The sequence below is a fragment of the Solanum dulcamara genome, chromosome 2, assembly GCF_947179165.1.
Source record: "Solanum dulcamara chromosome 2, daSolDulc1.2, whole genome shotgun sequence".
Lineage (NCBI taxonomy): Eukaryota > Viridiplantae > Streptophyta > Magnoliopsida > Solanales > Solanaceae > Solanum > Solanum dulcamara.
In genome coordinates, this window is record NC_077238.1 from 80,187,805 (window position 1) to 80,213,027 (window position 25,223).

The 25,223-nt window shown below is 34.5% G+C and overlaps 1 protein-coding gene across 2 annotated transcripts; it reads left to right on the plus strand.

The window, feature by feature from the left end:
• Positions 1-2,279: 2,279 nt before the first annotated feature.
• LOC129880970 (probable UDP-N-acetylglucosamine--peptide N-acetylglucosaminyltransferase SEC) lies at positions 2,280-16,751 on the plus strand. 2 transcript variants are annotated; one of them, XM_055955252.1, is made up of 28 exons: positions 2,280-2,590; positions 6,827-6,972; positions 7,084-7,182; positions 7,271-7,321; positions 9,957-10,073; positions 10,171-10,227; positions 10,504-10,623; positions 10,762-10,824; positions 10,916-10,994; positions 11,551-11,660; positions 11,758-11,811; positions 11,900-11,967; positions 12,080-12,182; positions 12,367-12,569; positions 12,675-12,771; positions 13,324-13,395; positions 13,519-13,595; positions 13,670-13,786; positions 13,888-13,972; positions 14,081-14,248; positions 14,613-14,723; positions 14,880-14,966; positions 15,064-15,191; positions 15,273-15,355; positions 15,475-15,580; positions 15,674-15,820; positions 16,221-16,341; positions 16,491-16,751. In XM_055955252.1, exons 1-28 carry the CDS (start codon positions 2,431-2,433, stop codon positions 16,602-16,604), a joined length of 2,943 nt encoding a protein of 980 aa, XP_055811227.1. In that variant the 5' UTR covers positions 2,280-2,430; the 3' UTR covers positions 16,605-16,751. The 2 variants fall into 2 exon arrangements, with proteins under 2 accessions (XP_055811227.1, XP_055811226.1); XM_055955251.1 differs by having other exon boundaries at positions 2,286-2,590; positions 15,475-15,820.
• Positions 16,752-25,223: the final 8,472 nt, after the last annotated feature.

Sequence of the window (25,223 nt, forward strand, 5' to 3'; positions counted from 1 at the left end):
GTCCATGCCTCAATCACAATAAATTTTTCATTTCCAGGAGTTCCTTCCTCTGCCATAGGAATATCTTCATTGATAAACCGTTGTCGACTGAGTGTAGTCAGATAGAAGAATATCTTCTGCTGCCAATGTTTGAGGTCAATACCGGTAAATTTTCCAGGCTTTTCTAAAGTAGCAATTACTGTAAAAACTGGTGTTCGACTAGTTGAAGGCATCGTGTTTGCTTCAAAACTGGATACATTTGTATCTCCCATTCTGTTTGACAAAACAAAAGTAGTATTACACAACAGAATAACCAAATAGGAATATATGCTCAACTAGATGAAGTTTTTATATTCTTCAAACCGAGAAAAACAAAAATTTAATTAACTTGATGAAGATTTATTTCTCCGAACCAAGTTAATCCCTAGAGTAGAAAGTCTTTCAATTTTAGTCTCCAGCCCCCAAACAGAATATAAGACGAAGCAGAAATATACAACTTGTTTCTAGTTTAACAATGAAGTTTTTATATTCTTCCAATCGTTAATCGAATGAATCTTGAATACTGATGAAGGTTTTATATTCTTCGAATCAGTATTAGTAATAATAGTAATAAAGCTAAGTTATTCACTCTTAGTAATAATAATATATCACTCGAATCGATAAAATTTATGGTCCAAACTTTCATTAAAATGCATTCATCGGCATTTTCTTTAAGGTTGTTTAAGAGCTTAATAGTTGACTTTTCATCTCCCCGAAGTAGCAGTAAGTTAAGGCTCTTCATCAATACTTTCATATTCAGTTTCTGCATATATAGTATATTTCTTATAAATTATTATCACACAATATTTGAGCATGACTATTATACATGAGTAATTTTACAAAGAGTACAATAACAACAACAATCTAGTAAAATTCTATAACGTGGGGTCTGTGGAGGGTAAAGTGTACGTAGACCTGAATTCTATCAAGGTAGAACAACAATTTTCAAAAGACACTCGGCTCAGTAAAATCATAAAAAGAAGTCTAATTTTACAAAGAGTATATTTTTATAATAAATGTCATTGCTGTTACAAATAGAATGTTATAATATAAAAACTAATTATAGAGAAATCAAGTTGTTATAATGAAATATTGTTATAATAAGGGACCGTTATATATAAAGAGGTTTGACTATATATGGTGATAGTTCAGATAAAAAATAAAAGAACTGATAATTGAGATATGAAACCCAAGAAAAAATGATAATTTAGACAGAAAAAAATCTTTGCAAAAGGGTAGAGGTGTCATACTATTTGTATGCCTCGTTAAAACTTTATATGTGTATAAAAGATATAGAATATATACTAAGCTTGTCATCCAAAATAACGAATGAGAGAATTGCGCCACTAACAAATAACACTATAATCATCATTAGTGGCGACAATATTTGAAACTCCATTATACGAAATATTTTTCTCTACATTCTCGTTCTTTAATTTGCTTCATCGAGATAAGGAGTGCGACCACCGCCGCTAAGACATAAGACTTTTGAAATGGGCGTGCACAACACATGATGTAAGACTTCTTCTATTATCTTCATTCAAATGGATTGAACAATTCATGTGATTGTTCCCCTTTGACATCATAATTTGAAACCATGATATTTAATCAAACCGACACGAGGTTGAAATTTTATTGAACATGCAGTTTGGATTCTTAAGTTGCATTTTGTTTTTCTTCATAAACATGAGAAATCCTCGAGTTGTGAAAAATTATCAAAATTTCTGCAATTCTTACACAATCTTACCAAATGAACAAACTATAGTTTATAAATAAAATATCCTAATATCCTAAAACGCCCGTATTGATAAATTGCATATCTCCACGTTCCTTTTATAAATAAATATTATCAATTGCAAACTTTGAACTACACATAATTTTCTAAAAGATCTACTAATCAACAATAGTATAATAACTAATTATTCTTTAACATAAATCTATTTGATCTGAAACGAACAATCTCTCTATGATTTTTTTCTTTAAATGCCAAATCATACAAATATTAAATTAAAATCATGATCCCAAATTACACGTCTTAAATCATGATTTCATGTAGACGCAACGCAAATAAATACATGTTCCATGGATTTTAGCCGAATAACATGCAACATTATTCACGCAATAATAATAAAGTAGTCAAACCGACTAAATCCAAACAAAACGACACGTGTCAAACAATAAAACGAGGGTACTATAGTCTTTTCATACAAACACCAATGGGAAAAGAGCTCGTAAGTACAAGCACAACAATCACTGTTACGGTATAATAAAAACCGAAAAAGGAAAAAATTGGGATTCTCCATTTTTCTTCCACGAAAAATCTTCCTGAAGAATTCTCCATTTTCCGGCGAATTTCATTATCTCTTTCAATTTTTTTTGTGAATTTGGAGGAGGTAGTGGATGTTGTAGATCATGATGTTGTCGCTGCAAAGCGATCCACGGCAGTATCAGCAACAGTTGTTGATTTCTAGGGTTTCACATGATGGTGATCTGAGAACCGATTCGTCTTTTCCGTTTTATACGGAGTCGGGGTTGTCATCGGTGAATATCAAGTCTGAGTTATCTCGAGAAGGTAAGAGTAATAGTAGTATATTTCGAGTTTTTTTTTTGATGAATTTGTTTAGTTAGATGTTTTTAGGTTTCGAATTGAGTTTTTTTGTGGTTAAAAATTCATATCTTTATGTTGGATTTCGATGTTAGAGGGTAAAGTGAAGTATATTTCGAGCTGTTTTTTTTTTGAATTTGTGTAGTTAGACGTGTTTAGGTTTGGAATTGAGGTGTTTTGTGGTTAAAAATTCTGCTATATGTTGAATTTTGATGTTAGAGGGTAAAGCAAAGTACATTTTGAGCTGTTTTTTTTTTATTGAATTTATTTAGTTAGATGTGTTTAGGTTTGGAATTGAGGTGTTTTGTGGTTAAAAATTCTGTCTTATGTTGAATTTCGATGTTACAGGGTAAAGTAAATATATTTCGAGCTGTTTTTTTTTTGAATTTGTGTAGTTAGATGTGTTTAGGTTTGCAATTTAGGTGTTTTTTGGTTAAAAATTCTGTCTTTATGTTGAATTGGGTTGTTGAGAGGGTTTAATGAATTAGGAAGATGATTTGAGTATTAGAGATTATGGATATATATTTTTTGAAGTGGGATTTTGTTTTTGATAACTGTGGTTGGTGTTCGGGCCAGCTTGTGTGCAACTAGAGTAATTGCACGGATACATGGTACCTCCTACTAGCAATAGAGTTCTTTGCCTAACAAGGCTAGGATAGATGAGAAGGAATCACCTAGAAGTGTGTGGAAATTGATTGGGAGGGATTATTTCTATTCTTTCGAAATAATGTTGTTGTGAATTTAGTATTTGACTTGTTTTTCTATCCTTCTGTTATTTTTTGGTATTATTATTTCGAGCTGTTTATTTATGTTTTTTTATTGGTTTATTTAGTTAGATGTGTTTAGGTTTGGAATTGAGGTGTTTTGAGGTTAAAAATTCCGTCTTTATGTTGAATTCGATGTTAGAGCTTTTAACGAATTAGGAAAGATGATTCGAGTATTAGAGACTATATATTTATATATATATTGAAGTGTGATTTTTTTCTGTTATAACCGTGCTTTGCGGGCTACCTTGTGTTCACCTCGACTAATTCCATGGTATACCTTCCACCTCCCACTAATAATATGTACTAGGTAACTTTGTCCACCAAAGCTAGCACAAATGAGAAGAGATTACCTAGATGTGTGGAAATTGATTGGGAGGGATTTTTTCTATTCTTTCAAAATAATAATGTTGTGAATTTATTATTTGACTTGTTTTTCTATCCTTCAATTTTTTGTGTGGTATTAGTGTATCTTTCAGGTGATTATCACGAGATTGATGCGATAAACCAATAGGCGCTACTTAACTTATACTAGCTATAATTTTATTCTAGTAACTTTCAGTGACATGTATAAGAATGCATAACTTTTAACCAATGCATTAAGTTTATGAAAATGGTCATAACACAGCTCTAACAGATAGGAAAAAGCCATGCCGATTTATGCAGCTCAATGGATGCAAAAGCATCCAAAGAACAGGGTAGAAGCTTAAGGAATTCATGATTTTTAACTGTTGAGACCTATTTTACAAGGACTCTAAATTTGCCCTCATACCTTTGTCAACTCGAAACTAACATTTAGTGTCAGACCTGTGCTGGATTCGTCCAACAAATTATGGTTACCAGTAAGGTTAAGAACATATAGGAAAAAAAATGAAGAAGATTGGAATGGAGGAGGGATAGCCCATGCTACTTGGTTTGCTTTTAATTCCAACTTATTATGCAGATAAGGGTAACAAGCATGGGCTTAGGGTGACTAATGTCATTATTAATGATATTAGTGTCCAACAATGGCAGATTGTATTGTTAAATATAACTATTAATAGCATAAAGTTGAGATCTTTGTAGTGTTATCTAAGGCGAAAAGCACAAAAAAGCTCTAAGGTCCATTGGGGCTTTAAGCGCAAAGTGAAAATAAAGCGTGGGCTTTAATGAAAAAAGGTGCAAAGGGAAAAAAATACAAATATATATATGTTTAGTCCAAAATTGATAATTATAAACACGAATGACAAATATATGACCAAAGAAATTGAAAAAAAATCATGATAAAGTGAAATATCAATTGTTTAGTGTCATTTTTTCAGCAGAGGCTCATTGGCAAAGAAAAGTTTGCCTTAACCTTGATGATGAAACTAACCTACATGCATATAGCGCTATCCTTGTATCTTATAGAACATATGGGAATATGAAAGTCGAAGCATAGATGAATTTGACAATTGAATACAAATAATATCCAGAAATGCGAAGTAGTCCAATAATATCCGGCTATGCCAAAGTTCCCATTCATCAATGCTAAAGGTGCAACTTCACATGTCTTGCATCTCCTCCATCTTCTATGAGCCCAGCTAAACATTGTTTCTTTCACTGTTCTCAGTACTATCCACTCAAAACCAAACCATCTCATCAGCTCCCCCCATAACGAAGATGCTACCCGGTTATGTTAGAGCACGTGATATACGTCTTCCCCTGTTTCTTTGCACTTGAATCACCAACTAACCCAAGTAAGCTTTCTGTTCCTCAAGTTCTCCGCTCTCTAAGATCACCCCCCCCCGTGGCTAGCCAAGTGAAGAAGCACATTGTTAGAATAGGAATAGGTGCACACAATCCTACTTAGAATAGGAATAGAAATAAGAATAGATTATAGTATCCTACTTAGAATAGGAATATAAATATGTATAGTTTATAATATTCTACTTGGAAAATGATTGTTTTATAGTATCTATAAATAGGGTCTTTGTGTAATATTGTTCTTACACAATTCAAAAATATTTTTCTCCTATATTTCTCACATGGTGTTAGAGCCTATACGATCTTGGTAAAGAATTAAAGAGCTTCCGCTGCCGGCGGGCAGCTATTATTCATATATGCCGCTTGTCTGGCCAATGATTATGTTAGCAAAAGTCTGGGTCACCGTATATCTTTTCGGTGACTATTTTCTCATATCTAATTTGCGTAGCACCTTGTGTCTTTTCAGTGACTACATTTTCATATTTAATTTGCATAGTACCGTGCATTTTTTCGGACTACTTTCTCATACCTATTTGTGTAGCACCGTGCATCATTCTGGTGACTACTTTTTCATGTTCGATTTATGTAGCACCGTGCCATTGTTTCGGTGGCTACTTTTTCATATCTGATTTGCATAGCACCATGCCATCTTTTCGGTGACTACTTTCTTATTTGTGTAAGGTCGTGCCATCATTCCGACCCTAACCATATAATTTCTATTTTTCAGTAGGATCGTGCCATCATTCCGACCCCATCCATATCATTCTTTTTCTCAGTAGGGTCATGCCATCATTCTGACCCTACCCATATAGTTTTATTTCTTAGATTGTGACCATTTTCAGCCATCAAATCTAATAATTTAGGGCATGAGCATGTTTCGGCCAGTTTTACGGTGAATTTCTTGTTTAAGATCTAATCATCTCTTGATTTCGAGATGTTCCATATATTTTATACCAGATTTCGAGCATTTTTCAGCGGCCATTGCATTGTTTCTGAGAGATCTGAGTTTTCCTACTTATTATAGGAATAGAAATATAAATAGTTTATAGTATTCTACTTGAAAAAGGATTGTAGTGTCTATAACTAGGGTCTTTGTGTAATATTGTTCTTACACAATTCAAAAATATTTTTCTCCTATATTTCTCACACACCTTTCTCCGTACTCTAGGGAACACAACCTCCTCTATCAAAAAAGGGAAAAGACCCCATTTCCCCCCGTTTCCCATTTCCAAGCATCCTGAGTACCCGTAGTATTTTTTGTTGGTGGAGCAAACCAATCAAGTTTGAAATAGGCTTGAAAGTTTCTGCTAAACCTCAAATCCCAAAAGATTCCATATTACATAAAATTATAGTATCACAAGATTGAAAGAAATTGAAACAAGTAACGTGAGAACTTGAATGCTATATAGCGCGTCGTTTACTTTTGGTTGGTTTTCCTTTTCTTGTGGTGATGACACCGTTAGTTGTGGTGGATCATATGTGATCATTTATTAGACTTGATTTCAAGGTTGGAGCTCCCTCTATTATGACATCTGTATTTCTCATTTTCTAGTGCCACAGTTGTTGAGGACACACTTTTAACTCTTGCTCATCAGAACTGCTTTATTAATGATAACATGCATTGCTGCTAGTACAACCCCCCCCCCCCCCCCCTCTCTCTCTCTCTCTATATATATATATATAGCTTTTGACATCTGTATTTCTTGTGTCACAGTTGATGAGGACACACTCTTAACTCTTGCTCATCAGAACTACAAAGCTGGAAACTATAAACAGGCTCTAGAACATAGCAAGTCAGTTTATGAGAGAAATCCCCAGCGCACTGATAATCTCCTTCTTTTGGGGGCTATATATTATCAGGTATGCTTTATGGGCAGTGTTTTATACTCACAGTGCCTACTGCCTCCTATATCGTGCATGTACTTATCCCCATATATCTAATGTAAAGAATTTTATTTTTCCTTGTTTTAGTTACATGATTTTGATACGTGCATTGCGAAAAATGAAGAAGCCCTCCGCGTTAACCCACAGTTTGCTGAATGCTATGGAAATATGGCAAATGCTTGGAAGGTATGGTTGCATTAGTTCTTCTAGTTGCTACCTTTCGCTTTTTGTGGTTGAATATTGATATGGTTTGTTTGCCTTTTATTATTTGCAGGAAAAGGACAATATCGATGTTGCAATACGCTATTATTTGATTGCAATTGAGGTTTGTATGCATCTTCATTTGCCTTTTTGGAATGTTATAATTTTCATTTATCCTACTTAGGTCGATGCAGTGGCGGACCCAGGAATTTTACGAAGGGGGTTCAAAAAAAATTAAACACGCTAATCAGGAAAAAAATGTGCTTATTCGGATTCGAACCCGCGAGCTGAGACAGGCTAAGGCGAAATATTGAACCCCATTTGCCACTGAGCTAATCCTTTGGCTTATGCTCAGAGGGTTCAATGTTAAATATATACACATAAATTGGATCAAAGAGCGTTAAATTTATTTTTGAGTATGTACCTCTTCATGGCTTTGTGTGGGCATACCAGGAGCGACAAGATTAGAAATGAGGCTATTTGAGACAAGGTAGGAGTGACCTCGGTGGAAGACAAGATGCGGGAAATGCGACTGATATGGTTTGGGCATGTGAAGAGGAGAGACACAGATGCCCTAGTGCGGAGGTGTGAGAGGTTGGCCATGGATGGTTTCAGAAGAGGTAGGGGTAGGCCGAAAAAATATTGGGGAGAAGTGATTAGACAGGACATGACGCAATTACAGCTTACCGAGGACATGGCCTTAGATAGGAGGGTGTGGAGGACCCACATTAGGGTAGAAGACTAGTACATAGCCTCGTTATTCTTCCTTATTAGTAGGCTCATTAGCGCACTATAATTTCTTGTGCTCTGATTTCTGTTATTATCTATTACTTTCTGTACTTTGATTACCCTATCTTATCTGTGTTGCTTTCGTTATTTGCTTTCCCATATCGCTTTGAACTTCTTAGCCGTATCTGACCTCTTTTTATGCTTTTATTGAGCCGAGGGTCTTTCGGAAACAGCCGTCCTACCTTGGTAAGAGTAAGGTCTGCGTACACTTTACCCTCCCCAGACCCCACATTGTGGGATTTCACTGGGTCGTTGTTGTTGTTTTACCTCTTCATGGCTTTTGTTAACTTGGAAGCTTTTGCGTTCTAAGTTTTCGTATCTCTTGATTTTCTTTGGTGCGAACTACAAGGAAGCAAATTTAAGGACTCTTCAAGTTTTGTTTTTTTATTGCTGGGTTGTTAGAGTTAAGAATTTTTTTTTGTCTCAGTAGAAATCACCATACCCTTGATGGCACTACACATTTTTAGGCCCACACATCCATCTAAGCATCCTCATCTACGCTACATTCATCTTTTGAACGTGAGAACACTCTGCCCCATACAATATAGTTGGTCTAAAAACCTCCGTGTGAATTAATACCATCCACAACTTATCCTTCCTCCTACATAAGTTCCTAAATAAGTTACACAGAGTGACAGACTGCTGGACTATTCCAGATTGAAATGTCCAGTACATTCAGTCCTCCTGCAGATTTTGGGCAGCATATCTTATCCCACAAGCCATTATGGCTTTGTGTGATAACTCCATGGTCCCTGTCCATAGAAATTTCCTGCATGTTGTAATAAAGTTGTTATTAGTCAAATACTTGCTTAATATACTTGCATTTTATATGGAAATATTTTCTATGTATATGCAAGGACTATTTTTTGGATAAAGAATAAAAGGAAAAGAAAGAAGAATCGTTGCCTGAAATATGCTAACGATACATTTCGGGTAATTCGTGTTATCCAAGGATTGCTCTAATGTCCTGAAGTTCTTAGTAACATTTTAAAGTTTGCTCAACTCTTTGGGCGGTTTCATAATGTTCCTCACCAACGATCCGAGGGTTGAAGCATGGTTGACGTTGAATCTAAAGGATCATATCGTATTCTCTCGACCAGGTCATCATAAGAAAATACTGAAAAATCTTTCCAAAGTGAGAAGAGGGAAGGCACGCAACACATAACAATCAGCTGAAAACTTGACGATTTCCGCTCATTAATACACAAAGTCCAATAAGAATATCTTGCGTTGGTTTGGAAATGGGTCTGCCTTGGATTGCTGCTGCACGGAATATGTTGCATAAGTTGGTCATCTCAATTCTCAGGCATGAAACATTTAGAAAAGGTGGTGCTAACAGAAATTAGGTTTTAGACAACTATTTTTAGATTGTTGAGGTCTTGTTGGCTGGGGTCGTGGACCCTTCATCTCTTTGTGCTAAAGCGCCACTATGGGAAACAACTAACAAGTCTTGTATCTAACGCAAAAAAGCTACAAGTCACTTGTTCGTTAAGTTATATTTTCTGGGGTTTTGGCTTTTTACAGTAAAAGTGACCTTTCTTTTTTTGGCTATGCTTAACAATTTGTTCAAAGAGGAATTTTCTGTCTGATAACAGGCTAATTCTTGGTGATCTAAAAAAACTCTTACCTTTTCAAATAGAGCTCACAAGGATATGTAAGGGGTATCTGGTTATCGAAAAACAATATATAATGGGCAATTTGGATAGGAAAAGAATATATACAGGTCAATTTGGGTCCTAGAAATTCTCTGTTCGCCTTTCTTCTTTCGAAAACCGAAAGAAGACCTTTCATTTTCCAACGTGATGGAAATGTCTCTTTCCCAAAAATTATGGAAACATGTTCCTCTACTATATATTTGCAAGTTTGGCTGTTGGTTTGGAATCTTGATATAGCAGCAAGGGTGTTTGCTATAATATAACTATGGTTCATTATTTTTGGACGACATAATAAAGGTAATATTTTGGTTGCAGCTGCGTCCCAATTTTGCTGATGCTTGGTCAAATTTAGCTGGTGCATATATGAGGAAAGGAAGGCTGAGCGACGCAGCCCAATGTTGCCGTCAGGCTCTAGCTTTGAATCCTCGTTTGGTATTCAAGATTACCTATTTATTTGGCTTCTTTTTAACAGTTCAGTTGATTTGCTTCTTGCTATGTTTCTTTCTTGACTTGCTTGTATTCTTTCTAGGTTGATGCACATAGCAATCTTGGGAATCTGATGAAAGCACAAGGTTTGGTGCAAGAGGTAGAAAACTGGGTCTTTCATAACTTATATTATGTTTTGTTCTGTCATCGATGGTGGGCCCTATATGTATTTAACGAGTCGCTGTAGTATGGTTGTGGACTTAAACTTTTTACAACGTCTACTCATATGTCTTGAGTGAGATATACTCTGCATTCTCCAATTTTGTTATTCTTTGACAGGTATTTGAGTCTTGAAGTGCAGTTCCTGTGCATTTCTGTTGGCTATAGATGCTTTGCTGGTTGATTTCTGTTGTCTTGATTATTAGTTTTCCGTTAGGCATACAACTGTTATGTGGAGGCACTACGCATACAACCTGCATTTGCTGTTGCATGGTCTAATCTTGCTAGCCTCTTCATGGATGCTGGCGATCTTAACAGGGCATTGCAGTACTACAAGGTATGGAGTGCCTTATATCGCAGTGTATATTACTTTATTAAATCAGAGATTTGGATTTATTTTGATTTTGCCTTCTTTGTTTGTTAATGGGCTATTAAGTTGACTCACTATTTTGTGGTTTGAACTTCTCATATCCAGGAAGCTGTCAAGCTAAAACCAAATTTTTCAGATGCATATTTGAACCTGGGAAATGTGTATAAGGTAAGCCCTTCTGCATTGTGCTAATATGGTCTGTTGTGCAAGTGCCTGGACAAGAATGTGGGAAATATGTGTATCTGCTTTGTATTTCCAGGCTCTGGGGATGCCACAGGAGGCCATTATGTGTTACCAGCGTGCTCTCCTTGTGCGACCAGACTATGCTATGGCTTTTGGTAAGTGTGCCTTTCTCGGTCTTAGCGTCATGTTCATTGCTATGAGGTTGCTTTCCATTGAGTGATTTTTATTTGTACAGTACTCATCTATACTTATGGACAACTTTCTTTTAGTAATTATATCCATATATGTCTTTGCACAGAATTATCACATCATATTTCTTCCCTTTTATTTTTCTTAGGGATAAATCATACTGCTTTTGTTTTTAGCATGGCAGTCATTTTGGCAATAGGTCAAAACTTCAAGTTTCCATTCTCTCATGAATTTAGTTTATGCTGTCGAAGATAAATTAGCATGGAAGACATGGCTTGATGTTAACCCCCCCCCCCCCCCCCCCCCCCAACACACACACACACAAAAAAAAAAAAAGGACGGGAAAGCCTCACAAATTCTCAGTCTATTGAAATGTTATTTCAGTTGTGTTGCTGCTCATGGTGCATATAAGCCTACTACTGAATTCCTCTTTATCTTTTTGGGAAAGAATCCATAGGATAGTAGTGCTTAATGATGATGATTAATCATTGTAAAGATCGTAAATATGTAAAAAATGTGCAGGCAACTTAGCTACTGTGTACTATGAACAAGGTAACCTGGAGATGGCCATGCTTAATTACAGGAGAGCTATAACCTGTGATGCTGGATTCTTGGAGGCATATAACAATCTGGTGGGCCTTTGTTTCATCTTCTACTGTGTAGTTGTCCAGTACAAAATTAGTTTCTTGGGGTGTTAATTATCTACTCTCCCCACACTCTTGCTTTTAGGGTAATGCTCTGAAAGATGCTGGTAGGGTTGAAGAGGCAATTCATTACTATCGTGTAAGCTATATTCACTTTTTGTGTGGATACATGCTTTCTTTTTTCTCTATCGTGCTATTTTGTTAATCTATCCGATTGGTGCTTGCAGCAATGCCTCTCACTTCAGCCTAACCATCCTCAAGCACTGACTAATCTTGGAAACATTTATATGGAGTGGTAGGGTTTACTTGATTGAATTAATTATTTTCTTTTGTTTTTACCCCCTTTTGGGAGGACTGGAGATGCTCAGATCAAGTAATCTTCAGAGTTGTCATTCCTGATTCTCTAGGAACATGATGAGTGCCGCTGCACAGTGTTACAAGACAACTTTAGCTGTGACAACTGGGCTTTCAGCTCCTTTTAACAATTTAGCCATAATATACAAGCAGCAGGTACATGTTTATATGCAATTTTGAAGAAACAATAATTTTCATGTCAGTGAAAGAAAAGCTGTTCGGAGGGCTGTATGCGGTTGCGAAGATAGCTAGAAGTTAATTGTTCTCTTGACAAATTAGTGCGCTCCCCTTGCAGGGTCTTGACCAGACAAATGATTATTTTCTTTTGGTTAACTTACAGGGTAACTATGCAGATGCCATATCTTGCTACAATGAGGTTCTCAGGATTGATCCCATGGCAGCTGATGGACTAGTCAATAGAGGTAACACATACAAGGAGATTGGCAGAGTTAATGAAGCTATACAGGACTATATGCGAGCTATTACCATAAGACCAAATATGGCAGAGGCTCATGCAAATTTGGCTTCATCTTATAAGGACAGGTTCATTATCGAGTTCGCAAGCTTCAAATAGTTGATGGTCCTTTCTCATGCATTTTGTTTATGTCCATTTTGCTCGTTGTAATGCTTTCATTCAATCTTCTGCAGTGGCAATGTGGAAGCAGCTATAAAAAGCTATAGACAAGCTTTGATGCTACGTCCCGACTTCCCAGAAGCAACTTGTAATCTTCTACACACGTTACAGGTAATCTTCACCCATCAGTTGCCAAAGTTCATGTATATTTTCTGCCTTTTTTTAATGTCAGCGTGATAAACCTTACCTGCAAATATAAGCTCATAAGATTATATTATCTGTTAATGGACTATATGGTTAAGATATGTTTCAAAAACTAAACTATTTTATTTAGATGACAGTTTCATGCTGTGCTCTTTTCTCCTCTGTTTTTAATAAGTTTTATGTTAAGACTTAGATTTGTCTTGTGCTCATTCTACCTCCGATGCCAGGTTACCAGTTTGGAAGGAAATACTTAATAGTATTTAGCTTAGGTCACATTTTCAAAAAAAGTGTTGTAAGGAACTTAGTAATTTTCATGTGCATGAGGAACAATAATCAGCTTCATATGACATTGCTTTTTCTTTGAACTGGTATTCTTAGGTAGGGATGGACACTAGAGTGATATATTGCTTTACAAGTGATTCTAGACTGAGGCTTAATTTGTACCTGCTGATTGGATATATGTTTGCTGGAATTCTTTTTTTCTAGCACACTCATTATGTTTGATTTTATACTTCCTAGTGTGTCTGTGATTGGGAGGATCGAGATCAGATGTTTATTGAAGTTGAGGGGATCCTGAGAAGACAGATTAAGGTATCTCAGCTTCTCATTCAACCATAACATGTCGGTATTGTAAGCTATATGTTGATTACAGTGATATTGATTCATATTTTAATTTTCCTTTAAATTATTTTCTCTACTGCAACTTTGTCGTAGATGTCAGTTATCCCGAGTGTGCAGCCTTTCCATGCAATTGCTTACCCTCTCGATCCACTGCTAGCTCTAGAAATCAGGTGAGGGATTTTCTTTTGGACCGATGGAAAAGAATGATGTGACTTTCTAACTAACCTTTCCTTTGATTATACAGTTGCAAGTATGCCCAGCACTGCTCTGTAATTGCAGCTCGCTTCTCACTTCCTTCTTTCAGCCATCCTCCTCCATTGCCAATAAAGGGTGGTGGCAGGAGTGGTCGGCTTAGGGTTGGGTAAGTCTCCGACCAGACGTCTACTTGCTTGCATCTTCCTCGGACATTACAGTTACTTACAAATATTACTGGTATAATGAGATCTTTTTATATGTGCCTAGATATGTGAGTAGTGATTTTGGCAACCACCCACTATCACATCTGATGGGTTCAGTGTTCGGCATGCACGATAGAGAGAATGTTGAGGTTTGAATAACATATTATTTTTAAGATGCATTGGTGCTGTTATGGTTTCCCCCTCCTCTTCTCCTCCCCCGCAGTTCCTATTAAACATACAAGGACTTCTATTGCCAGGTGTTCTGCTATGCTTTGAGTCCAAATGATGGCACTGAGTGGAGGCTTCGCATTCAGTCTGAAGCAGAGCATTTTGTTGATGTAGCGTCCTTGACATCTGATGTTATAGCTAGGATGATTAATGAGGATCAAATACAGATTCTGATCAATCTTAACGGTTATACTAAGGTAATATATTTTTTCCTAACCTTGTTAATCTTATATTCTTGTTTTGTAGTTGAATTCATTTGTTTGTGAATGCAACCCGCTAAAGAATAGAAGAGCAGAACAGGAAAAAAATGGAGCAATTATTGTTGGGGATGTTCCTCGGAAATATGGAGATGAGGATCAAACTTGGATAAGCATGACCTTAGGCTAATAAGTATTTGGAAAATGTCATCTTACATTTTTTCATTGCCCAACTACAGGATTCTGGACGGACTCATGAGCTTTACTACTTTATATTTGTAGCCATATGACCGCATATTTATTGTGCGAAGGCTTGCATTGGTAAGCTACTGTTCATCTTTAAACTGCTAATAACGTTTTGCAGGGAGCCCGAAATGAGATCTTTGCAATGCAGCCTGCTCCTATCCAGGTTTCATATATGGGGTTTCCTGGAACCACTGGAGCTAACTATATACATTATTTGGTTACGGATGAGGTATTTTAGTTATTTTCCATTTTCTTATGATCTTGACATACTTTTTTTTGAACACACGGCAGTTTGTTTATCCTACGCAGTACTATCATAGTTTGACTTCACATTATTTGCTCTTCTTTCTTGTCCTTGACATTGCTTCTCCTGTATACTTGGTAGTTTGTGTCACCTATGCGGTACTCACATATTTACTCAGAGAAGCTTGTCCATCTCCCTCATTGTTATTTTGTCAATGACTATAAGCAAGTGAGTTCTTGGGATCAAGCTTCTGAGATTCTTATTTTAAATTTTTTGTAATTGTTCTCTTTTCCCAAATGTTGATGGGTTTCATGCCACTGTCCAGAAAAACCGTGACGCGTTAGATCCAAGCTGCCAACCCAGGCGCTCGGATTATGGGCTGCCAGAGGACAAATTCATTTTTGCTTGTTTTAATCAGCTCTACAAGATGGATCCTGAGATATTTAAGACATGGTAGTGTTTGGATGGCTTTTATATTGGTATACTGTTCATTAAGACAAGTTGCATTATACTCTTTTGAGTTTGATATTGCAGGTGCAATATTCTTAAGCGTGTACCAAACAGTGCTCTTTGGCTGCTCAGATTTCCAGCTGCAGGGGAAATGAGGGTTCGCGCACGTATGTTTCTGTTTCACATTATTTCTGTTACTATAAGCTTGTGTGATGAGGCTTTTGAAATATTATTCTATGGAATCTGTTACAGGAGATATCCTTAATGTGATTTTATTTTTTTCCAGATGCTGCTGCACAAGGTGTTCAGCCGGACCAAATTATTTTCACAGATGTTGCGATGAAACAAGAGCACATCAGACGCAGCTCCTTGGCAGATCTTTGCCTCGACACGTTAGAATATTACAACCTTTCTTGCATTTTGCTTTTGCAATATCCTGTGTTGATTCAACTCATGCTGATGAATTTGGTTTCTTTTTCTCACAGACCACTGTGCAATGCACATACCACTGGAACAGATGTACTGTGGGCTGGTCTCCCGATGATCACCCTTCCCCTTGAGAAAATGGCCACTAGAGTTGCTGGTTCATTGTGTTTGGCCACAGGGGTTGGTGAGGAGATGGTTGTTAGCAGGTAGGTGTTTTCGACTTTGCAGGTTTCTATGTTGGCTTGGACCTGGCAAACATGTTTCTTTAAGTTGATATTTCCGTAGAATTGCACTTTAGAAGCTTTATTCAAGATACATGTGAACTCTTTTCTTGTATGGCTGGCGGTCTACTATTGGTATATATCTAGGAAATGTTTGGTACGAACTCAATCTGACAGTAAGACTGAACAGTCTATAGTATAATTTTATTCTGCTTGCAAAAATTGCGTTGTGAAAAGGGCATCTTACCTAGTTTAAACCATGTAAAGCTATAGTCTCAGATGGGGATGACGTGTAGAAACAAAGAAAAGGAGAGCATACTTTTCTTATCCGTGTATTTCTACCTTTTCGGGCTTTGTTCATTTTGATTTGCTGTATGTTTTACAGTATGAAAGAGTATGAAGAGAAGGCAGTGTCACTGGCACTGAATCGTCCCAAGCTCCAAGATCTCACCAACAGACTCAAGGCTGTGCGCCTGAGTTGCCCTCTGTTTGACACAGGGCGCTGGGTGAGTGATCCATTGCCATGATACATGACTCTTACTCAATGCTTATGACGTCAAGTACCTTAAGATTTGCTGAACCCCCGTTACAATTCTGTTGCTCTGAGTGCTATTCTTTTACTTAACAGTGCTTATTCTTTTCTATCCATCATTAGGTACGGAATCTGGAGCGGTCTTATTTTAAGATGTGGAATCTCTATTGCTCTGGCCAACATCCTCAGCCGTTTAAAGTGACAGAGAACGACATGCAATTTCCTTATGACCGGTAGATGTAAAAACAGTAATATAAACATGATTGTAGATAATACTTAGAATGTGAAGAGCTATTTATTGTCAAGGTTGATTCGGTGTCTTAACTGTTAGTGATGATATTTAACGGTGAGTTTTTCTATCTTATCTTGTACTATTTCCTTTAACTCCTCTCCAGGAGCTCCCCACTTTGCTTTCTTGGTGACTCGAACCGTAACCTCAAGTTTGGAGGTGGAGGGTGCTTACAGTTGCGCAACCCTCTCTTGTCCTATCTTATCTTGTGATGTTGAGTTATTAGTCGTAATTAGAATATCCATTCTAGCTGTCTAAAGACTCCAGTTTGCCCATTCTTCCAAGGCAAAAACTCTGTTACATCATACATGATGGCAAGTATGCTCTTTACCTAAAGACACCCATTGAAAGGAACAATCAGTTATATCCACTTGGGAGATTTAGATTGCATTTTCACGAGGCGCATGATTCATCTTGATTGTATTCGTTTAACAATAAGCATTTATTGACGTTTACATTTTGTCTTTGTGCAGGCTTTTTAGCTGATGGATGACCCTAGTAAAATCATTGAACAGTGATTAATTAGTTAGTGGGAATATGGTACAGAGGTTTTTGAATATATCCATGTTTTCTCGAGGAAATGAAAACTAGAGTGAGTGTGAAGCTTAAATAGCCCTGCGCATTGAGCTCCTTTCTTGCTACGTGCATTGTACTTGGTTTTACCCTACATTTCTGCAAAGATGTTTTCATAGCTGGAACCGTGACCTCTTGGTTACATGACTAAAAATTTACTAGTTACGTCAAAGCTCCCTTTGTTTGATGTAGTAATGGCTTAGATAAAATAGAACGATGGTTCGTCTTTGCTTGTCTTCGAAAAAGGCCTTGTAATGGCTGATCTCAGATTAAAGTTCTTGAATATTGAAGTGAGGGTGATGAGTAAGAAATAATCTTTGCACAAAAGTCTAAATGCATGTTTGCAAAGGTTTGAGGGAAGAAGAAAACCTTGAAAGGCTTCATTAGATGGAATGAGCACTGCATTCTTGTTCTTAAACAATAGAAAGTGCGTTACTTGAAAGACTGAAAATGCATAAAACATCTTGCTTTCATGTAAGGTTTGGGGAAGTGTCACTCTTTCCCCAAGGGTTGTGACGTAGATAACTTATTCCAATGTGAGAGTTGGTGGCTATTGCCACAATTTGAACTTATTTGAACTTAAACTTATAAGTCACATGGAAACAACCTTACATTTGCCTCACGACTTTATTTCAGTTAGTTGCACTGGCCAGTACTTGCCAATGTGGTGAAAAGTTGAGCAATTCCTTCTTTTTTTTTTTATGGATGGCGGTGGTGTCCGGGCCTGTGTGATAAATCAACTATTCCATTGAATACATGATTCCCGTAAACGGTATAGATGTAGGGTAACTTTGCCCACTAAGCGTTAGAACAAAGAAATCTTACAGTTTTTTTTACTTTCTTTAGGATTTGAACGTAAAGTATAAATTGTTTCCTTCCACTTTTTTTGAACCACTTGGCTGTACAATTCTCTAATAAGGAGGTCTACTAGGAGTTTCTTCATTTTCCGTGTTCGAATATGAAACCTCTGGTTAAATATGAAACCTCTAATTAAAGATGTTGTAGTGGTTTTGATACCACTTGGTGATAAATTGATTTAGAGGCCGTTTGGATTGGCTTATAAGCTGTTTTCAGTTTTTTTGGAGTGTTTGACTGGTCAACTTAAAGTCATTTTGTGCTTAAAATAAGCCCCAATAAATAGTTGAGTTTATTTGGATGAACTTATTTTAAGCAGTTTATAAGTTGAAAACAGCTTATAAGTTAAAAAAAAAGAAGTTGGTCTGCATCTACTTTTTTTTCTTTAAACTTATAAGCAATTTTTAACTTATAAGCTGCTTAAAAATAAGTCAATCCAAACATGCTATTAATTGTATGGGCTCACACATCGCTTGTCCTCTAATAATCCCACATATAAGGGAGAGTTTAACCATTTTCACCATCACTCCTTTTCTTCCCCACTCATCTGTATATCAACTTCAGAACTTCAAAACAATTCTAGTAGAATCATGCAAATTAAGAGTGTACATCCTACATAAAATCTTAGTATAAACAACATTCTTATGATTTATAACTCATCATGATGTTATTTGTTAAATCATAATGTTTCAGGTTCAACTTTACTCCATATGCTCAGCGTCCCTAGTTAACTCACCCTTGAGGCCTATTTGGCATGATAACAATATTTTGTTGTCAGTCTTTAATAAAATAATCATAACTTTTTATAAGAATGTAATAATGACAAACGGTTTGACTCGTTAAAAATTAGATGTATTCGAGTTGATATGATATGATACCCTATTCAAAACATAAATCATTACAAATGAGGAGTAGTGATCATTTGATTTTTTTTTTTGGGGTCAAATCTAATAAAAAATATGGCAGAAAATCATTATTATTTGTAGTATATACTTTTTTAGTCATAATAATAGAGTTTCAACTGTATATTTCTTTTTTTCCCCTTCTTTAAATGCAATAACTATTTATTTCTTTTCTTTTAGGCCAAATCTATTAATTATTTTTGCTAGAGCTCTATTATTTTTAGCCAGATAAATATTTTATATAAAATAGTGAAATCTTAACTGTATTTTTCTTCTTCTTTAGAAGCAATGAAAAATTATTGTAATTATATATTTCTTCTTTTTTCGAGCTAATACATGTAAAGGATTTGGTTGAAACCCCATTAGTTTTAGCTAAATAAAAAATTTCAGTCTAAATAATGAAAGTTTTAGCCAAATTTTGTTTTAACAATTTAAGTTATTGATTATGGTAATTTATTGATCACTTCTTTAAATGTCAATATCGTTATAGTAGGTCCACTGGCATAATTGGTGTGTAAATATCACACATGTTATATTCTTTTGGATAAAATATACAATTTTTTATTAAATATATGCTTTATTCGATATAAAAATCGACTTTCAAGAAATAATAAATAATTCTATAAATATATTTAGAAATAACTTTTCAGAAAAAAAAAGATATCTCTCCACTTATTGTTCATAGTCCTTTTTTAGAATTATCACGTCATTCACACGAACGTCCTTATTTTAGGGTGGTGTTTAATTAATTTGTTTTTAGATTTGTGGCTTTTAATTTTTGCATTTAAAAATGAGAAAAAAATACATCTGACATCTGAAAAACAAACAAAAAAAAGACTTAACTTAGATTCTACAAAATTTGTGCCGACAAAGGCGTAAGTTCAGTTTCAGATGTCACAAAGTTATGTCGTAAAAGGCAACTTATTTCTACAGAACATTTTTCGAACAAATTAAATGGATGGTTTCAGAAGAGGTAGGGATAGATCGAAAAGATATTGGGGAGAGGTGATTAGACAGGACATGGCGCAGCTACAGCTGACCGAGGATATGACCTTAGATAGGATGGTGTGGAGGACCCACATTAGGATAGAAGGCTAGTACATAGTCACGGTGGTCTATCGTATTAGTAGACGCTTTAGCACACTATAATTTCTTGTTCTCTGATGTCTGCTATTATATATTACTTTCCGTACTTCCGTCCTTTGATTACTCTATTTTATTTGTAGCGTTCCCGTTATGTGCCTTATCATATAGCTTTGAACTTATTGACCTCTTCACTTTTTAGCCTTATCTAACGTCTTTTATGCTTTATTGAGTCGAGGGTCTCTCGGATACAACCGTCCTACTTTGATGGGAGTAAGGTCTGCATACAATTTACCCTCCCCAGACACCACGTTGTGGGATTACACTATGTTGTTGTTGTTGTATTTTTCTAACAAAACAAAAATTCTCTAAACTTATGCCTTGCACATATATATATATATATATATATATATATATAAATGACCAATTTGTGATCCAAGAACATTGTAAGTCAACAGGTCCACTAAATTATTTTTTTATTTTATAGCCTCATTAAAACTCAAGAGGATATCCTGTAAATTCTTTATGGCCAAAATAATAATAATAATAATAATAATAATAATAATAATAATAATAATAATAATAATAATAATTAAATAAACACTTCCTGTCCTGATGACCGTTAATTCTTAGGTTTCCAAAGGGATAACAAAGCTTAGTAGTTATATTCTTTCTTTCCTTATCTGTACATCTCACAATTGATTGTGCCCTGCACTAAAAAATAATATATATATTTATATTTATATATATTGAAAAGGATAAAAAAAGCTCAGTAGTAATATTCTCTTTCCTTATCTGTACATCTCACAATTGATTGTGCCATGCACTAAAAAATAATATATATATATATATATATTGAAACTTTCGAAAAAAATTGTGGTAGTTATTCTAATTCGGGGACGTATTGAGTGAATTTGCTCTTGTGTAGTAATTTACAAATTACAAATAATATGTCAAATTTGCAAAGTAATATATTAACCGGACTAAGCAAGCACGATGCGAGGTGAATTGATTCTTTGTCACCTTTACAAAATATCACCTGTAGCACCAATTCAATCACTGTTACGGACTATTAGTGGCCGATAATCATACCGTTGTGACAAATACTTTCATAACTAAATGTTATTTGTGATGACAATAGATTGTCGCTTCTAAAAGTGATATATTGTAGCGACTTAACCCGCCACAAAACGCGAACAACTATGCTACAAAAAGATAAAAAGAATTGATGTTAATTGATTGCCACTAAAAATTAGTTTTAGTGGTGATAAGAGCCGCAACAAAAGGAATTATACCTTTTTCTTTTGTTGCGACTCTTCTCACCACAATTCCTTGAGATTTAGTGACAGCCTTGGTCGCCACAAATAGTAATTGTTTTTGTAACAAAGATTTTAACATCTACAATAGCCAAAGTTCTACTAATATATTTTCATTGTTGACCTAAATTTCTAATATTAATATACTTGGACATTTCTATAAATTGCTATCATTATCATAATAATACAATACTATTCAATAAATATCAAAAATATTTCTCAAGCATAATATCATAATTAATAAATACTTTGATTACTAAAATATTCCATTTAGCTACAGACTAGCAATATATTATAAGAAAATTCAATTAACTATGAGCTATTTAATTAGGAATTATCGAGAAATTCCATCGCTGATAGTGATTACTACCAATCACTTTCCATGTCTCCACATTTCCTAAACCCTACTTGTTGATGTAATATACCACAAATATAGTAAATTACAATTGAAAATAAAATGACAAAAGTGAATAAAAAATATTCAGGTTGAGGTGCGGATATCTCGCTCTCTTTAAGGAGATTCATGCCCACTGTGGTATAATCTACATTGATCCAACAATAATACTCTTGACTTTCCTCCTCTAGGATACAACAACCCAACAACGTCGTATAGCTCAAACAACTCCGGATTAGTTGAAAAGTCCAAAACTCCACAAAAAAAAATACCTCCCTTCAACATATAATTACTCTCTTTTATATAGTGAATATAGTTGAAGACTTATAATATTTTCTTTTTCTCAACTCTTTCTTTCATTACTACACACTATAATATTTTATTACACTTAACATATTTCATCTCATCTTAAACACAAAGGAAGATGCACCATTATTTATAGGTGAAGAAATCTTCCATGTAATCAATGGGTAGAATGAGGGATAGTAATGTGGGTAGATGAATGTGATAGATGTTACATAAGTTACAAAAAAATTAATGACCATGAGAGTTACAAGAACTAATGGTCATATACGTTATAAGAACTAATAGCCATCTTCTACCACAATTTATACCCACTAACATATGTACTTAAATATTTTATTTTAATAATAAAATGCATATACACCAACATTCCCCCACTCATTTTAATATAAAATAAGAGAGTTCACCAATTTAGTTGAAGGTAGACTATTATGCATAATGAAGGTGTGCTTTGCACTGAACCTTCACTTAGTAAAACAGTAACCTTTACTCCAGAGTCAGTAGTGGTCTTAGATTTGAACTAAGACCTACTTTCACACTCACATAGGTGAAATCTATCAAGAGTGCTCTTTTAATTCCGACACCCCACTCATACAAGATACATACTTTCATTAAGAGTTCTTAGACTCAACCTCCACAAATCATTACATGATAAATGCACTCACATCATAGGGATTGAATAAAATAAATATTATTGCATTTCACAACAAGTCATCATATGATTCGTTTTTTCCATTGAACCTGGTTATAGTATCTCTAGTCCCCAAGTTGGGTTTCATCATATATGACTCATAAATTTATGATCTTTAATTTCATCCCCCTCGATGTGCTTCAGACCCTTTATCTTGCTAAGGCCTTAGTTTATAAATCTGCAAGATCATCACAAGTTTTAACAAAATTAAATCGATGGTATATGAATGATCAATATGATATCACAATATTGTGCTTTCTCCCCGTGAGTCTGAATTATCGTTATAATAATGATTTTGTATTTTACCAATAATATTGGTGCTATCACAATTAATCAAAATTAGAGAAATTGATTTTCTCAAAATAAAGTGATTGATATAAATAAAATCTCTAAATCAATTCACTTTTTCACTAGTTGAAGCTTAAATTTTTTTACTTCAATCTCCACCATAGATTTAACAAATAATAATTTCCTTTTCTCATTTTCATCAAATAGCACCAAGTTTTCTCATCTGCACCAACAAAATTTTTTAGTATAGCATAAATTTTTTCTCATAAAACAAGCCATCAATTTCGTACCAAGTAAAGATACCTGATGCTATACTATATACACAATATCACATGATCAAGTGCAATTAGTCATATCTCTAGCTCATATCTTTGATTAGGCTAGCAAACACCTTTTTTATTTGCCACACATTTTTCACATATTTGAATAAAAAGGAGCTGCAAGGCTCATATAATTAACAAAATATGTATATCATAATTTTTTCAAAATAATGTGATTTGACAAGGAAAAATCCCATCACATATTTTATGGTATTTTTCATTTCAAGAATGAAATTTATCTCCACCGAATATTTCGTATCAAAATGGCTATCCAACATATTTTTCATAGTTTCTTTGATAGCACTCATGTTAGAGCCAAAATTCATAAAATCATATCCAAACAACAACATGTGATTTTTTTCAAGACTAATAAATTCACTTGTAATACTCTTTTTGAAAGCATTTCTCAAAGATGCAAAAACACGTTTTTTATAATGATTAGTTTTCTCATTTCATGAACCTCCACTATTTTAAGAATAATTCTTTTTTTCAAGAAAGGTAGTAACACTTAATTTGTTCCTGAAAAATATTAGGTACAAAGTTTTTTTTCTTTAGCTTTCCTCCATTTGAATTGAGCAAGTAGAAAAATACCTTACTTATACATATCTTCTCATCCATCTCTTGAAGAGAGCGACGTTGAGCGAAATGATGTTGAGATCTCCTATCTTGATATCCGCACTTTTTCAAACTATAACAAAAATATGAATTTCCTTAAAATTGTTGGTGTAATATACCACAAATATAAGTTACAAGAGAAACTAATGACCATAAAAGTTACAAGAACTAATGGTCATATAAATTACAAAAACTAATGATTATCTTCTACCACAATTTATATACCGACTAACATATACACTTATATATTTTATTTTAATAATAAAATACATATACACTAACGTTACTTTTATTGAACGTCTCGTACATGATCATCAGCCCTTTTCATCTAGAGATGACATTCCTTACTTGTAGTTTTAACCTTCTTTATTACTCCCAAAAATAATAATAAAAAATTTCCATCACTGTTTTCAATTGGAATATAGAGATTCTTATAAGGAATGTGTGGTGATAAAAATATCATATAAGCATCAAGTTTTCTTCTGTAACTAAAGCCTCATACAACAAGATATATGTTACTTAAAATCACAAGTTAAAGGGCATCTTTGATGTATCTTTATTTTCTTTATCAAACTCCATATCTATTCCTGCATCAAAATGGATGGTAGTCTGATGCATAAAGTATTTGGTTATATTTACTCTGTAAGATTCGGGAAGAGTCGAAGTCCATCTAAGAGATATAACATAGATAATCTATCTTAATCAGGGGTGGCTTTATATGCTAAAAAGGAAAAATTACTGAATACTTTTTAATAAATAATTACTGATTTTAGCGATATTTTTTATTTATTATTATCTATAGCAATACTATGATAAATATGTTATGTATTAAAAGTGAATTATGCATGCAATATAAATGTATTATAAGTCTTTTAAAATATATTATGCTTGTTTGGTAAGAAATTGACAAAATGTATTATAAGTATGATAAATGTATTAACCATGAGTAAAATTTGTATTATATATGTTTTATAAATTATTCTCAATAATATGTATTAAAAATGTATTATAAGTGTCCAGTAAAAAAAATGTTATTGCTATAAATCGTAAATATTTTCTTAATATAATATATCTATGTAAATTTTCGGCTAAAAAATAAGGCAATTGTCTTAGGCCCCCATATTTGAAGGACCTCAGTTTTTTAAAAGCAATAATAGTAGGTTAAAACTACTGAGTACTAATTGTAGACAATATAAAGATTTTATATAAGAGAAAAGAATTAACACA

What these genes read in the sequence shown, in the direction of transcription:
- LOC129880970 (XM_055955251.1), top strand. Translation starts at nt 2,431, where the DNA reads ATGATGTTGTCGCTGCAAAGCGATCCACGGCAGTATCAGCAACAGTTG. An exon ending in GTCTGAGTTATCTCGAGAAG is followed by an intron (nt 2,591 to 6,826) that starts GTAAGAGTAATA and finishes CTTGTGTCACAG; the next exon opens with TTGATGAGGACACACTCTTA. An exon ending in CTGCTAGCTCTAGAAATCAG is followed by an intron (nt 13,596 to 13,669) that starts GTGAGGGATTTT and finishes TTGATTATACAG; the next exon opens with TTGCAAGTATGCCCAGCACT.